This window comes from Phlebotomus argentipes, unplaced genomic scaffold, assembly GCF_947086385.1.
Source record: "Phlebotomus argentipes unplaced genomic scaffold, Phlebotomus argentipes genome assembly contig_15, whole genome shotgun sequence".
Classification (NCBI taxonomy): domain Eukaryota; kingdom Metazoa; phylum Arthropoda; class Insecta; order Diptera; family Psychodidae; genus Phlebotomus; species Phlebotomus argentipes.
This window is the reverse complement of record NW_026776181.1, coordinates 5,301,043-5,313,443: the sequence shown is the minus strand read 5'-3', so window position 1 is coordinate 5,313,443 and position 12,401 is coordinate 5,301,043. Positions and strand designations below refer to the sequence as shown.

At 40.1% G+C, this 12,401-nt stretch overlaps 1 protein-coding gene across 1 annotated transcript; it reads right to left on the bottom strand.

Moving 5' to 3' along the window:
- Positions 1-9,250: 9,250 nt before the first annotated feature.
- On the bottom strand, positions 9,251-11,673 carry LOC132261728 (upstream-binding factor 1-like protein 1). The gene is made up of 6 exons (XM_059760663.1): positions 11,551-11,673; positions 11,265-11,451; positions 11,143-11,208; positions 10,744-11,084; positions 9,810-10,672; positions 9,251-9,745 (listed from the first exon to the last, which is right to left on the bottom strand). The coding sequence occupies exons 2-6, from the start codon at positions 11,332-11,334 to the stop codon at positions 9,526-9,528; spliced, it is 1,560 nt and encodes a 519-aa protein (XP_059616646.1). The 5' UTR covers positions 11,335-11,451; positions 11,551-11,673; the 3' UTR covers positions 9,251-9,525.
- Positions 11,674-12,401: the final 728 nt, after the last annotated feature.

Below are 12,401 nucleotides of genomic sequence, written 5' to 3'. Positions count from 1 at the left end.
TCAGCTCGAAATCCAATCTACAATTTCTGGGGTTTGTTCAAAATACACTCTAACGTATTTGAGCCTAATTTTTGGACAAGGCCTCGTAATTTATGTAGACGATAATTTGAGCGATATGCTCCTTTGCAGCTTAAGTGTTTATCTCATCATCCTGGATGCCGGTGGAGACCATTATCGTCCTCGCAAATGAAAGAGAATCCATAAATAATTCATTCCGGGCTCCTCGCCAAACTTTCCGCCCCATTTTCAAGCCTCTTGACGAGTGGCGCTGGAAAAAGAGCGATTAGTGTGGTTGCACAAACATCGATATTCGCTGGGGTTTTGTCGCAAAAGGGGAGACACGGCCCACGGCTGGAGAGGGGCCGTGTGAACTGTGTCCGGTGGGCGGAGAGGTAGCCAGAGGAAAAAAAGGGGCTGAAATGGAAACAATGCAAAATGGATGTTAAATATAAAGCGGAAATAGTCGTGCTGTTTGTTGTTCAGCGGAAGGGAGAGTGAATGAAGTGAGCAATTCTAAATGAAGAACTGCAGCACACGTGGATCCATCTCGGTGGGATTAATTCTATTTGAGATAGAATGCATTTTATTCTATTTATTTACCATGTCGCCCCCGCTGCCCACTCTTGACTGAGTGTTTGCTGGGCAATTCCATTGATGGACGCCGACCGCCAATTTGTGAGAGTGCAATTGAGAAAAAATAGCATTTTACAGGAGTGCCTTTTGTTCTATTCAAAATATTTAAACTGATTTGCCTCCCCTAAACCTGTATACTTTTGCACTTTAAAACTATATGTGAAGCTGCATTCCTAATAATGCCTTGAATAATGCATAATTTAGTTAAACGTGGGAAAATAAATATAGCATTGTTGAAATATTCTGCTATTGACTAATTAATTTAATTGAGTGTATTTCACAAACGATAAATACAATGGGGCGGTTTTGCCTGAAATGAACAGTGTTGACATATTTAGTTTTTGGCGATTTAATTATTAACGCTTTGTCTGGGTGGTCGGATTTTTCGTGAATTTTTGATGATTTTTCCACAAAGTAGCAAGTTTTTGTGTGGCAGTGAAGCCGGCAAAAATTATTGGTGCACCAGTGCTCTATTATTCATTGTATAATATTCCGTGGAAAATTGCAATATGAAAATTTTCAAGAGATCCTCAAGACGGTCCGTCTTTCGTGTGAGGAAGAGTGAGCAGGAGAGAAAATTGCAATTTTCCACCCGTGGAAAATGTCTATTGACATAGGAAAGTGACTTTTCGTATACTTGAAAGTTTATCATCGTCAATTTCATAGTTTTACCCGAGTAAAATGGGTGTTTGAAAGTCATTTCGCAGTAAATTACGTGTTCAGGTATTCATTGAATGGACACGTTCCTTTTCACTCCCAGCTTCGCCTGTCTTGCGTAAATATTATCCGTCTTTGTGAAGAGTTTTAGTGGCAATTTTTGAGATGAATTGCTCATTACGAGAGATAAAGATGAATGCACTATTTACTTAGGAGTCCTTTTATCTCAATAATCATTCTCAGAGATGGAAGTGAATTGCAACATTTACTGGCATTTTTCTCTATCCCCACTTTTCCCAAGAAAGACCGGTCAATTTGCTATATTGCATAGGAAGTCATGGAATCTATGCTGGAAATGTTCACTCCCTTAAGCAGTTTTCGCAGACAAAAGCGACTCAAAATCCCAAAAGAGTTGAACAAGAACAATGGATGAAGATTGACGGATAATAAGCAATTTTTGTACAATTCGCCCTTCTTCGTCGTGTTGAGCCAATTCTTGAGATTTCCAAGCCAAAAGAGAGAGGCTAAGAAAGATATGATTTTTCACCCGGACTCTTGACATTCTTTTATCGCGACAAGTGTCATTGAAATTAATTGATTTTCACGACCAACCTCGACACACATTTTTCCATTTGAATTCCCTTAAATGGGGAAATGATGGTGGAGAAATAAAATAAAAATGAGGAATTTTAATGAGAAGACAAAGAGGAAATACAATGCTTCGCGCGAGATCAAATAGATTTACTCTTTCGTCTCTCTTCTTAATGCTCTTCACCATCAACTGTGCTCATTAAATACTCCCCATTCAAATGCTATTTAAATTTATGAGTAGATTAAAGATCTTTTTCGCTCCTTTTGCTGGATTCTCACTGTTACCAAGAATTTTATAATGAGAATAAACTCAAGTGCGCATTCAAAAGGACTTTCACATTCACTTTTGATGCTCTGCATCCCTGCCACTCTTGCGCAATACACGCCGCATCCTCGGCTCATTGGGGCGGATTTGGCCCATTATCAGTAATTTCCAGATGAAATTAAGCTCGACCAAAGGTGCATTTAGTGGAAATGGGAATTAATCATGAAATGCGCTCCAGTGGGTGAATCTATTCGCCTCGCATGATATAATATTGACAAGAAGATTAGATCTGTCATCAATGCTCGTCATCGCACGGCCGTGCACGTGAGCCATGAAAGGTTTCGTAAGTCTTTTCAAATTTTCCGCCTATTATATGTGTGTATCTGTGGCCCACGAGAGGAATAGTCAATAGTTGAGGATGTCGTTGGCGGTGGGAAGAAAATGAAATTCAAAATCAATACCGCCATATAATGCGGCCTTTCGCTGTTCAATTTGTTGGTGTGCGGCCCCCGGAAGCCCAGGGATGAAAAGAAAGCAATATGGAATCAGGACTCGTCACATCGATAGAGATTATCTGGATTGAGAGACTCCCAGTCAATTGATTTCATATATTGCCACAATGTACTTGCGTGTAATTTATTTAATCTAACAGGATAGACTCAAAAGCTCCCCTTTCGCAGAGCGCGGAAGAGGAGCGTGATTTTTCAGCTCAACTCATCGCATCCAACAGTGGGTTATTTTTGGCGTCATTCTCAACTATACTGCAAATCTCCTCATGTTGTAATTCAAGTGGAATGACTACCAGAATGATTAAGAGGCGGCTCCATTGGTTTACAATTTCTTTTCTCATCTATTCGCCCTCTGAGACATTGGGGCAAACTACATTATAACAACCCCTAGGATTGCATTATGTAAGCCCCAAGTTGCCCACCCTTACATATGTACATTGAGGAAGGGACATTGCGGTATTGATCCCAAAAGAGAAATCTTAGTTCTCTAATCACGTTTTACTTGTCCCCCGAGATATCCCCGAGAGTGTCTATGTGGGCTACATGGAGGATTTGTGGTTTTATAAGAGCATACTTATCGCCTCTTCCATGGATAAATTGTTGAGAAATGATGACAGTCGTCTTGACACTTGCGGAGCAACTCAAAGATTAACCCCACACCATGTTCAATTTAAATTAGACATTGATTCCCTACTTCCGCATTTATAGTCACACACTGGGGACATCTAATTGCTCGCCTGTAATTAATTGCCACTGATGCCATTTAATTGAACATGTCGACAGTGGATTTTGCGACACACACACATTCTTATGCCCACAAACTTCTTCAGCCGAAATTTGGGCTCTTTTCACGCTCTGTGTTCAAATCTTTCATCTTTGGAGCTCCCTTCGTGAATTCACACATCTCAATAAATGGGGTTTTCCTTCCGCGAGAGAGGTAACAATTGCATGAGCCATCAATGACAATTCCCTACGATTTCCCACCGCTGAAAGAGGGCTTCTCTCTTTGCCAATAAAATGTATTTATGTGCCTGTTCTACTTGGGATGCAATTTCTAAATAGAGCAAAGGTTTATGTCTCTCTTCGTTCCTTCATCACGTATTACAGTTGAAAAGTGTTGAGCATAAAATTCGGCAGTATTGCCACTCACCATTCATTGCCTCTCCGCCCGCCCCATCTGCATATAGAGCACGGTTTTTTAACATTCAGGCCTGGCGTTTCCGCCGCCGCCAATGACAACTTGCCCTTGGGGCGCCTCTATAACCCCTCAGCTACTTATAATAAACGGGGAATTTGAATAGAAAACTCTTTTTTCTGCCTCTGCTTTTGTGAGCTTTCCGTTTGACTCAATTCTCGCACTGTCGCTCTTCGTTGGCACACACAAAAGCTCGCACATGAAATAATGGGTGGGCCGAAGACGCTGAGGCGGAAGGTGTGCCTGAGAGAGAGCCTTCCGTTCTAATCGAGATAAATGTGTATACACAAGTGTGCGTATTTCGGGCGCCTTCCATCTCACCTGGGGTTTTATTTTAAGAAGGTGTGCGTTGGCACCACAAGAAGAGTGACAAACACCTCATGCATTCAATATCTCAAATATCGATCGGAGCAAAGTAAATTGACTTCTATTCAAAATACACCTTTCCTGTCTACCTTTCACATCTTTTGAGTGTTTTTCTTGACCGTTTCCCTCCTCCTTTCCCCCCACTTCCGTCGGCCCATTCACTACATTTAGAGATGGAGAGGTTTGAGGAACGTCGCAGAGAGTGAATCTCGAAACCACTTACAAATATTGAAGTGGCTGAAAAACAACTTTCCGGAACTTTTGTAATAGCTACAATAAATAAACATCAGTTTTATGTTAAGCAGTAGAGGAGTTGCCATAGAAAGAAATATCCCCAGAAAAGGAGTGATTTAAGCCGGAAAATGGGGTGAGAGAGAGGATGGAAGAGGGGACGTGCTCCGGAGATAAATTGAAAATATTATTCGGAACAGAAATCATCTTTTTCTCCCAATCATCCGGGAAATTCATCAAGTTCCGCCTCACCCGCCCACAATATTCAATTCAATAGACGCACAAACTGTTTGGCAAGAGCAACTCCGTGGGCAATGAAAAGCAATCTGCATATTGAGGAGGGAAAGATACTGCATGTACTGTCGAAAAGTTTCCACCGATGGTGCGAGTCCCAATTGAAAAACAGAGACAGAGTGTCCACTTTGGCTGTAAGTGGGCGGCAATGGGTGGCCTAAAACTTGGCCTCGTGGGGTGTGAGCAGTAGACGATGGTGTATAACTCCATTAAAAATTCTTGTTGCATTCTGTCCATAAATTGTAAACTATGCAAGAATTTTATGTGTGCTCTGAATTTCAAGTACAATATCCTTTTCCTTTTTGCCCAGAAAATGCAATATATGTACATATGAGAAGGGGTAAAACTGTTCACATATGTTTCAAAAGCATTGACATTTTCACTCGCGAAGTTCACGTCATTTTTTTCCTATCTCTATAAGAATTTTTAATATAAACCATATAATGATTCACATAAATATTCTCTCTCTTTTTTTCACTTCGTGCTCGCGCAGAGGAAAACTTTAATGCTCAACCACAAATTTTTACTGAAGTTAAGCCAACCTCATTTCTTGTGTGAGACAATATGTAGACCTTCTCATGCCACGAACGTCCGAAGTTACCTATCCATTCACTGTTCCGCTCCACTATCATTTTTGCGCGAAGTGAAACTTTTCTAATTAGTTTGTAAATGTAATTAATTAAATTTTAATAAGTGTATAATTTATCCGAAACTTTTTTCCACTCCCATTGTTGGGCGGGAAGAAGTGCAATTCCTTGACCACAGCAAAAGTGTCTCATTGACAATTAATAATAATAAAATTGATAGGACTTTTTGCACAAAATGCTCTCATTGATTCTAAAAGGGTTCGGGAGGCTGAAATGCAGAGTGCAGAATGCAGCTAAAAATCAGCCAACAATAAACAAGGGGCGATGTCTCCATTGCGACAAATGTGACAGAATATTCTGTGAAGTTTGCACAAGTTTGGGAGCAACAAACATTCAACTTTTGCATAAGTAGGGCAAAAACTATATTTTCACCATGAATATTAATTAGTTGCTGTTTGCATTGTCACAGACACTGGCACTCCGCGTTTATTTTCCAATATGAGTCGCTCCATTCGGAGGGACTTTTCTCCCTGGGCGTGATCCACCCAAACATGATGACTTAATGGGTTTGTCACGGGGGCGAACAGTGCCAAAAGCCGCACTCCCTTCGTCCTGCACCAAAACATCCCATGCATTTTTCATCACTCATTACCAATGCGCAGTGGCGGATGCCTGAGTATTGACTTTCTTAATTGGTGAGCCAGAAGCGGGCTCCAAGAGGTGCTTCTTATCAGATTGGCCCCACCGAAAACTGGGTCACAGCCACGTTCTCTGTGCCATTCGCCTGCAAACGCGATAATTCACGCGAAATCTATCCCAGACTTGATCCCACAAATTTAATACCCGGAAAGAGACTTTATGGAACTTTGCGGGAAAGTTCATTTTCCTGATGATACACACATCAATCCAAACATATTTCGCGCAAATGTGTTCAAAATTCCGTCTAAATATGACTTCCTGCATTTGTACATGTTTTCCCTCCGGTTTTATTCAAGGGGAAGATAATATGCCTTGAATCTATACACCATTTCCAGCACTTTTAACTGAGATTTATTAAACTGTTTGCATATAAGCCTCAAAATATAATGAATTTCTTGAATTTCCATTCGATATTTCTGTAAAAATACACCAAAACTGTTCTGTGGGTATATTTTTCGACCATAATCTCAAAATATCACAAAGAAATCTTCAAAGACTCCGTTTTGAAGCTTTCATGGTCTCAAAATCATCTCTAGTGATTTGCCAATGAACTCAAAATTGCTGATTCAGAGTTAAAATTGTCCAGAAAATTTTCAAAATAAAAATTTTCCAAGTCCGCACTACTCTTTTTGAGGTTATGGTCAACCTTAGTACAATTTGCAGTGTTTCTTGAGATTAAAAGTTCAGAATAGAGAAGTTTGTTGCATGCAAAAGCTGAAGTCTGTCAATTACGGCCAATCTCTACAATTAGATCATAAGATTTGATGTGCCAAAATGGGAATTATTCACTAAATTTATCCTTGATTCGTTACATTGCCGAGAAAAGGATGATTATCGAATTATTATGATTGTTTCTACGTAAAAATCAAATGAAATCCAAGATATCGGGATGATTAGTCAGTATGAAAAGCACTCATGAAACCAATATATTATGTTTTTGAACACTTCCTAATACTTCCGCTGAGCTGAACACCACTTCTGATCATATCATCTCCCCCTTGGCTTTATCTGTTATTTTTACTATTGGTATTTGTAGAATCTGTACTAATATTTCTTTAAAAATTATACAAAAATTCAAATAGAACTCTTGAAATTTTTTTCCTCTCAAGTGTTCTCAGTAAAATCTGTGTCATTATGGCAATATTTCTCAATTGTTCGCCTCATTTATTCCACACGGCTTTTCGTCCATCGAGCTCAAAAAGCACTCATTTTTTCGCGTACAGCAAAAAAATGTATGTGTCATTATTTATAGCGTATTTACTTTATTTAATCACCAATTTATTTTTTGCGTGTGTGTACACATCGTCCTAAAGAACTTGTCTGTTCATAATTTCAACCCAGATCCATGCACTGAATGGCGATGTTCATGTGCTGTTTGGATTACTTTGTGTGCATAAACGCTCATATAAATCTTCGCATAAATTGACATCCATGGGGGTGATTTTTTGATTTTTTTCCACACCCTCCGCCGCTCGGTGGCGCCCCAAAAAGCTCTGCACATACTTGCACATGAATGGATGCGAGAGAAAAAATATATTTATGCATTTATGATAAAAATTACCCACCGCTTTTTTTCATCTCTCACACTTGCAGCCCTCACTCCAGCACTGGCGGATCCGGCACGAAAAAATGGCTATTGTTTAAACGAAATAAATGCCTTCCATGGTGCAATTTTTGCGGTGGCGAAGGGGTGAATTGTGTTTTATTTAATTTTTGAAATATATTGTATTGGACGCGGGGTGTTTTGACTATTTATCTGATGGCTTTTCTATAGTAATTTATGTGCAACGGGCAAGAATTGGGCATTTTTGCGTGCCATGAGCTTCGAACGGCCCCCTTTTTCTCCCCCAACCCATAATTTCCACCCCAAATAGTTTAATCCGACATTTTCACAGAAAAAAAATGAACGTGATTTTTATTGCTGAATTTTATTTTATTCAATAAATTTTGTACACAATAAATTTAAATAGGAAGTAATTCATTTTCATCGCAGGATATTGGGAATGATAAAGTACAACACTCTCTCCTCGCCCTCCGCTCGCTGACCGATTCTCCCAAGCATAGTGGAAATTCCTTTCATGGCAATAAATCGAATTTTCCGCCTCCCATGGAGCCGTTGGGGTGTGTGTGTGTTGGTGTGTGGGAAATATCACAATGTTCCCGCTTTTGGGGCTTTCGCTCTGCGTCTCCCACGTTGGCGAAAGGTTTTAATTCCCAATGATTCCACTGAGAGGAATCATTTCTTCATTTACCGTTGGTTGTCATTAGCATTTTTCCGCGACAGAAAAGCTCCTTTTCCTTGCCTTATTTGCATCATTTGGCATTTTATTGGCGTAAAATCCCCCAATGAATGATTCATACAATAATTATATCAACCCTTAAAAGGTTCTTTGAACATCGTCAAGAGATGGGTTTTTTTTTTTATTTGAATAACAAGTCGTTTATGGAAAAGTTTATGCAAAATGACTTTCTTCCCAGCATTAATTGAAATTGTCAATTGCAGTCGTTGGCACTCTGGCGACACATTCACCATCAGTGTTAAATGCATTATGCTGAGAGTCTCATTAGATGCCTTGCAGACACTCAGCGCCCGATCCTGCCAATTGAATTGACTTCCTGGCTGAGCTGGGCAAATAGTGAACATCAATTAGAATGCAGAGAAGAAAAACCCTGCCGATGACATTCGCCGGGAAGAGAAGAGGACAGCAGAATGGCGACGAGTGGCGGAAGGAAATGAGCTTTATTGAAATCACAGCCTTTTTGCAACTGCGCCACATTCATCAATGCATTGCGAGAAATTGCAAACGGAAGTCATTCTCAGCATCGTCGGACATAGCTTTGCTATATATATATTGCGCAACAGCATATTTAGATTGACTCTTTTAACTTAGGAAGGATGTCTTAATAATATTCGTTCGGAAAGGTCTTCCAAACAACACAAACAGGGAAAATGTTTGTGGATGAGATTGCAAATGCGCAAATCAATTCTACCCTCACTCTTTTAGTGGAGCAGCAAAGTTCCAGGATGTTGGAATATTTTATAGCACAATTGGGAAGCTTTCCCCAGTTTTCCAACCCATTTCACCACGCTAAAAGGGGAAATACTGTTAAAAGTCGTTATTTTTCCACATCACACAGATCTGGTTTACGACAAGGGAGAGATAATAAAAAATCTTATTGATATATCTAAGAAAGTTGAACCAGAGTGAGAAAAATACGTTGGAAAAAATATTTTTATTTAAGTTTCGTCCTCAAAATATTTACATTGAATTTTAATGTAAAATTGGTGCTAATCTTAACGTTTAATCCAGAATATAATTCTTTCTTTATATTTCTTTAACAAATTGCAAGATAACACTTTTTTTTTTAATCCTGTCGAAGAAGATATTAACTAAAAGTATGTATTATTGTACTTGACTTCAAAATGGTTGTAATTTGATTAAGACAAAATGCAAGAATATCAATGACATTTCTTGTGTTCTTGAATTCCTGATCAATCTAATTGTCGCCACAACTCTGCAAACGCGAAAATTCCTCCACTTCCGCCGGTGACAGCGATTTCAAATACTTTTCCAAATCATCCATGTACGTAGCATTCATTTCGGAGATCTTCTTGTAGTACTCCTTCTTCTCCTTCTTCGTCACTTTGCCCCAAGCCTTCTCCAGCTTATCAGCAGGTCCCTTGTGGATGTACTTGCAGAAGTAATCGTACACGGAGCTGAAAAGTAGTCGCAAAAGCTCTTAGAGAAGTCATTAAAAATGACAAAAGAAGTCTTACTCACTTGACTGGCTGCACCGGAGGCTCTTTCTTCAGCTTCGGCTTCTTCGCCTCACCGTTGCTCTCCAACGATCGCTTCTTCCCCTTTTTCGGTGACAATTTCGGCATCTTCTCTTCGAATGCATCTTCCGAATCCTCGCTGTGCTTCCGCTTTCTCTTTGGCGATTCTTTTGGGAGGATTTCTGGAGTCGCAGGAACTTCATTCTTGGCCTTCTTTCTCTTCTTTGGACTCTCAACGGTCACCACGTCCGGCTCTTTCTTCTCTTTGACCTCTTTCTTGCCCTTCTTGCTGTCTTTTACAACAGTATTGTCCTTCTTCTCCGTCGATTGCGCCTTCTTTGATTGCTTTTTCTTGCCAACCTTCTCCAGCTGAAGACGCTCCTCCGAGAGCGAGTTCAGGAACTCCTGTGTCTTTGATTTGTACTCCTTCATCGCCTCACGGCAATCCGCCTTGCGACGCTCTTTCTCCATATCGGGCATTTGCTTCCACAATTCCGTGACTTTCATCATGGACAAGTTCTTATGCTCCTTCAGGAACACACCGAACGCCGTTCCCGGATGTGTCGGACGTCCCTCGTGTTCATGTAGGATCTTCATCTCCTCCTTCGTCACCACACCCTTCAGCTTCATCGCCTTCAAGATATACTTCGCTTTCAGCGCATTGGATGACTCTTTCCAGTCCAGCTTCACTTCCGCGGCGGTCTTTGACGGGTTCTTCAGGAGATCTTTGTTGGCGTACAGCTGGAAAGGCGTCTGCGGCTCAGGATACTCACTAGACACAACATCCTTCTTCACGAACTTGAATTGCAGCTTCTCACTCACCTTGCTTTTCTTGTATTCTGCCGCCAAACGCTTCATTGCCGTAGGCTGTGAAGAAAATCATGAGAAAAGTCGATGAGGTACAGAAAATCAGGCTGAGCAATTGTTCTCATACTTACGTGACTGAGATCAGGATTTTCATTCTTGATCCTCTGCAAATTCTCCTTCAGATAATCCACAAATTTGTTGGGTTTTGTGTTCATCTTAATAGAACCATTTTTCTCCAGAACTTCGCGTGCGTCTTCGATCATTTCCCTGAGATTTCTGTGCTTGCGGACGCCACTGAGAAGTGCGATGATCTTCTCCTTGTCCGTCAATTGCCCTTGTTTTTGGGAATCAAGTTGAGACCACTTGATTCGAGATAAGCGCTGTTTAAAAGTGAGTTCGTCACTTTCAGGCAGCAAATTGAGGAGAGTGTCGAAGGTCCGGAAGATTGTCTCCTTGTCATCCGGCTGTATTTCTGCAAATAGACGAGAAAAGTTAGTCACAAGAAGTCTCCGGACACTGAAAGCTGTTACCATTTGGCTGTGCATGAAGGAAGTCATCGACTTCATCGCTCGACGAATCAGTTTCTGCTTTATACTCTGCAAGGATTAACAAAAATTACTCAGTATTCTCACAAATAACACCTCCTTCTTACCCATCTTGAGCTTCTCCGCCTCTCGAGCATCCACAAACACGGACTTCGCTCGAGCCCGCATCTTTCCCATGGCGCCGATTTGAGGTTATGCTGCGATTGCTTGTGGTGGCGATGCAAAATCCAACGCAGCAACTCCACCAAAGTGAATCTTGCTGTCCTCAGCAAAGAATTATCGTAATTATCTTGGCTGGAGGGAGAAAAGAGCAGAATTATAGTCAAATAAACAAAAATGGGCAAGAGAAAATAAACATTGGTTTTATAAGGAATTTCGAGGGTATTTACTCACTTTGACACATTAATTACACTGCTCTGAGCTAGAAAGATTCCTTTTACGCGTTTTAACAAGTAGAAGAAAAGAATTCACGGATATATTAGCCAATTTGATGAATTTTGAGAAAATTCTGGGCAACAGATTATCAAACGACGCGATGCGACGTGAAAATGACAACCTCCACACTCGCCGCTGCGCCACCTGCCGAGTGTTTACTTCTGGGACACTTGATTTAAAAGTCATCTGAGGAGCAACGGTTAAACTCAAACACAGGGTGACAATAAAGAAAATTGATATCTATTATTGATGCAATATTGAAGGCTTGAATTGATAATTAAATGGAATAAATTTTAATGTCTTTCTCAACTCTGTTTTAAACTGATTTTTATGTTGAGCGGTCATCATTTGTACCATAACTGATGATGTCTTTTCTGCATCGATTTTAAATGCATAATAAAGAGATAAGAATATTGCCATTTAACGTTTTCGCAAGATGAAATGTTTCGCAAGCAAAGGTCATCAGGATTTATTACAAATGTATTGTGTAATATATATTTTCAAATTCTTAGAATTGTGTTGCTCTTGAATACAAATTTCATTAATAGCTGAGCGATAATAGCTTTTTTTTCTTTGACTCTTTCTTCTCAATTGCTCTATGCAAATCTGCTGATTTTCGCAGCTTCAAATTTTCAGTGAATACTCAACAGATAAAATATGATTCACACAGTGTTTCAGCTTCAATACATAAATAAATCCATCGAGAGTCAATTTGCAAGTTTGGCGTATTCAAATATTCCGCAGATGATCATTTAATTGCTTCTTCCTCATCGACAAAGTGTCCATTGTTATTTATACTGTCGCGCTGT

Coding starts and splice junctions, on each gene's coding strand:
- LOC132261728 (XM_059760663.1), bottom strand. CDS start 11,334: ATGGGAAAGATGCGGGCTCGAGCGAAGTCCGTGTTTGTGGATGCTCGA. Junction 11,085..11,142: donor CCTTCATGCACAGCCAAATG/GTAACAGCTTTC, acceptor GTCTATTTGCAG/AAATACAGCCGGATGACAAG. Junction 10,673..10,743: donor AAAATCCTGATCTCAGTCAC/GTAAGTATGAGA, acceptor TTTTCTTCACAG/CCTACGGCAATGAAGCGTTT.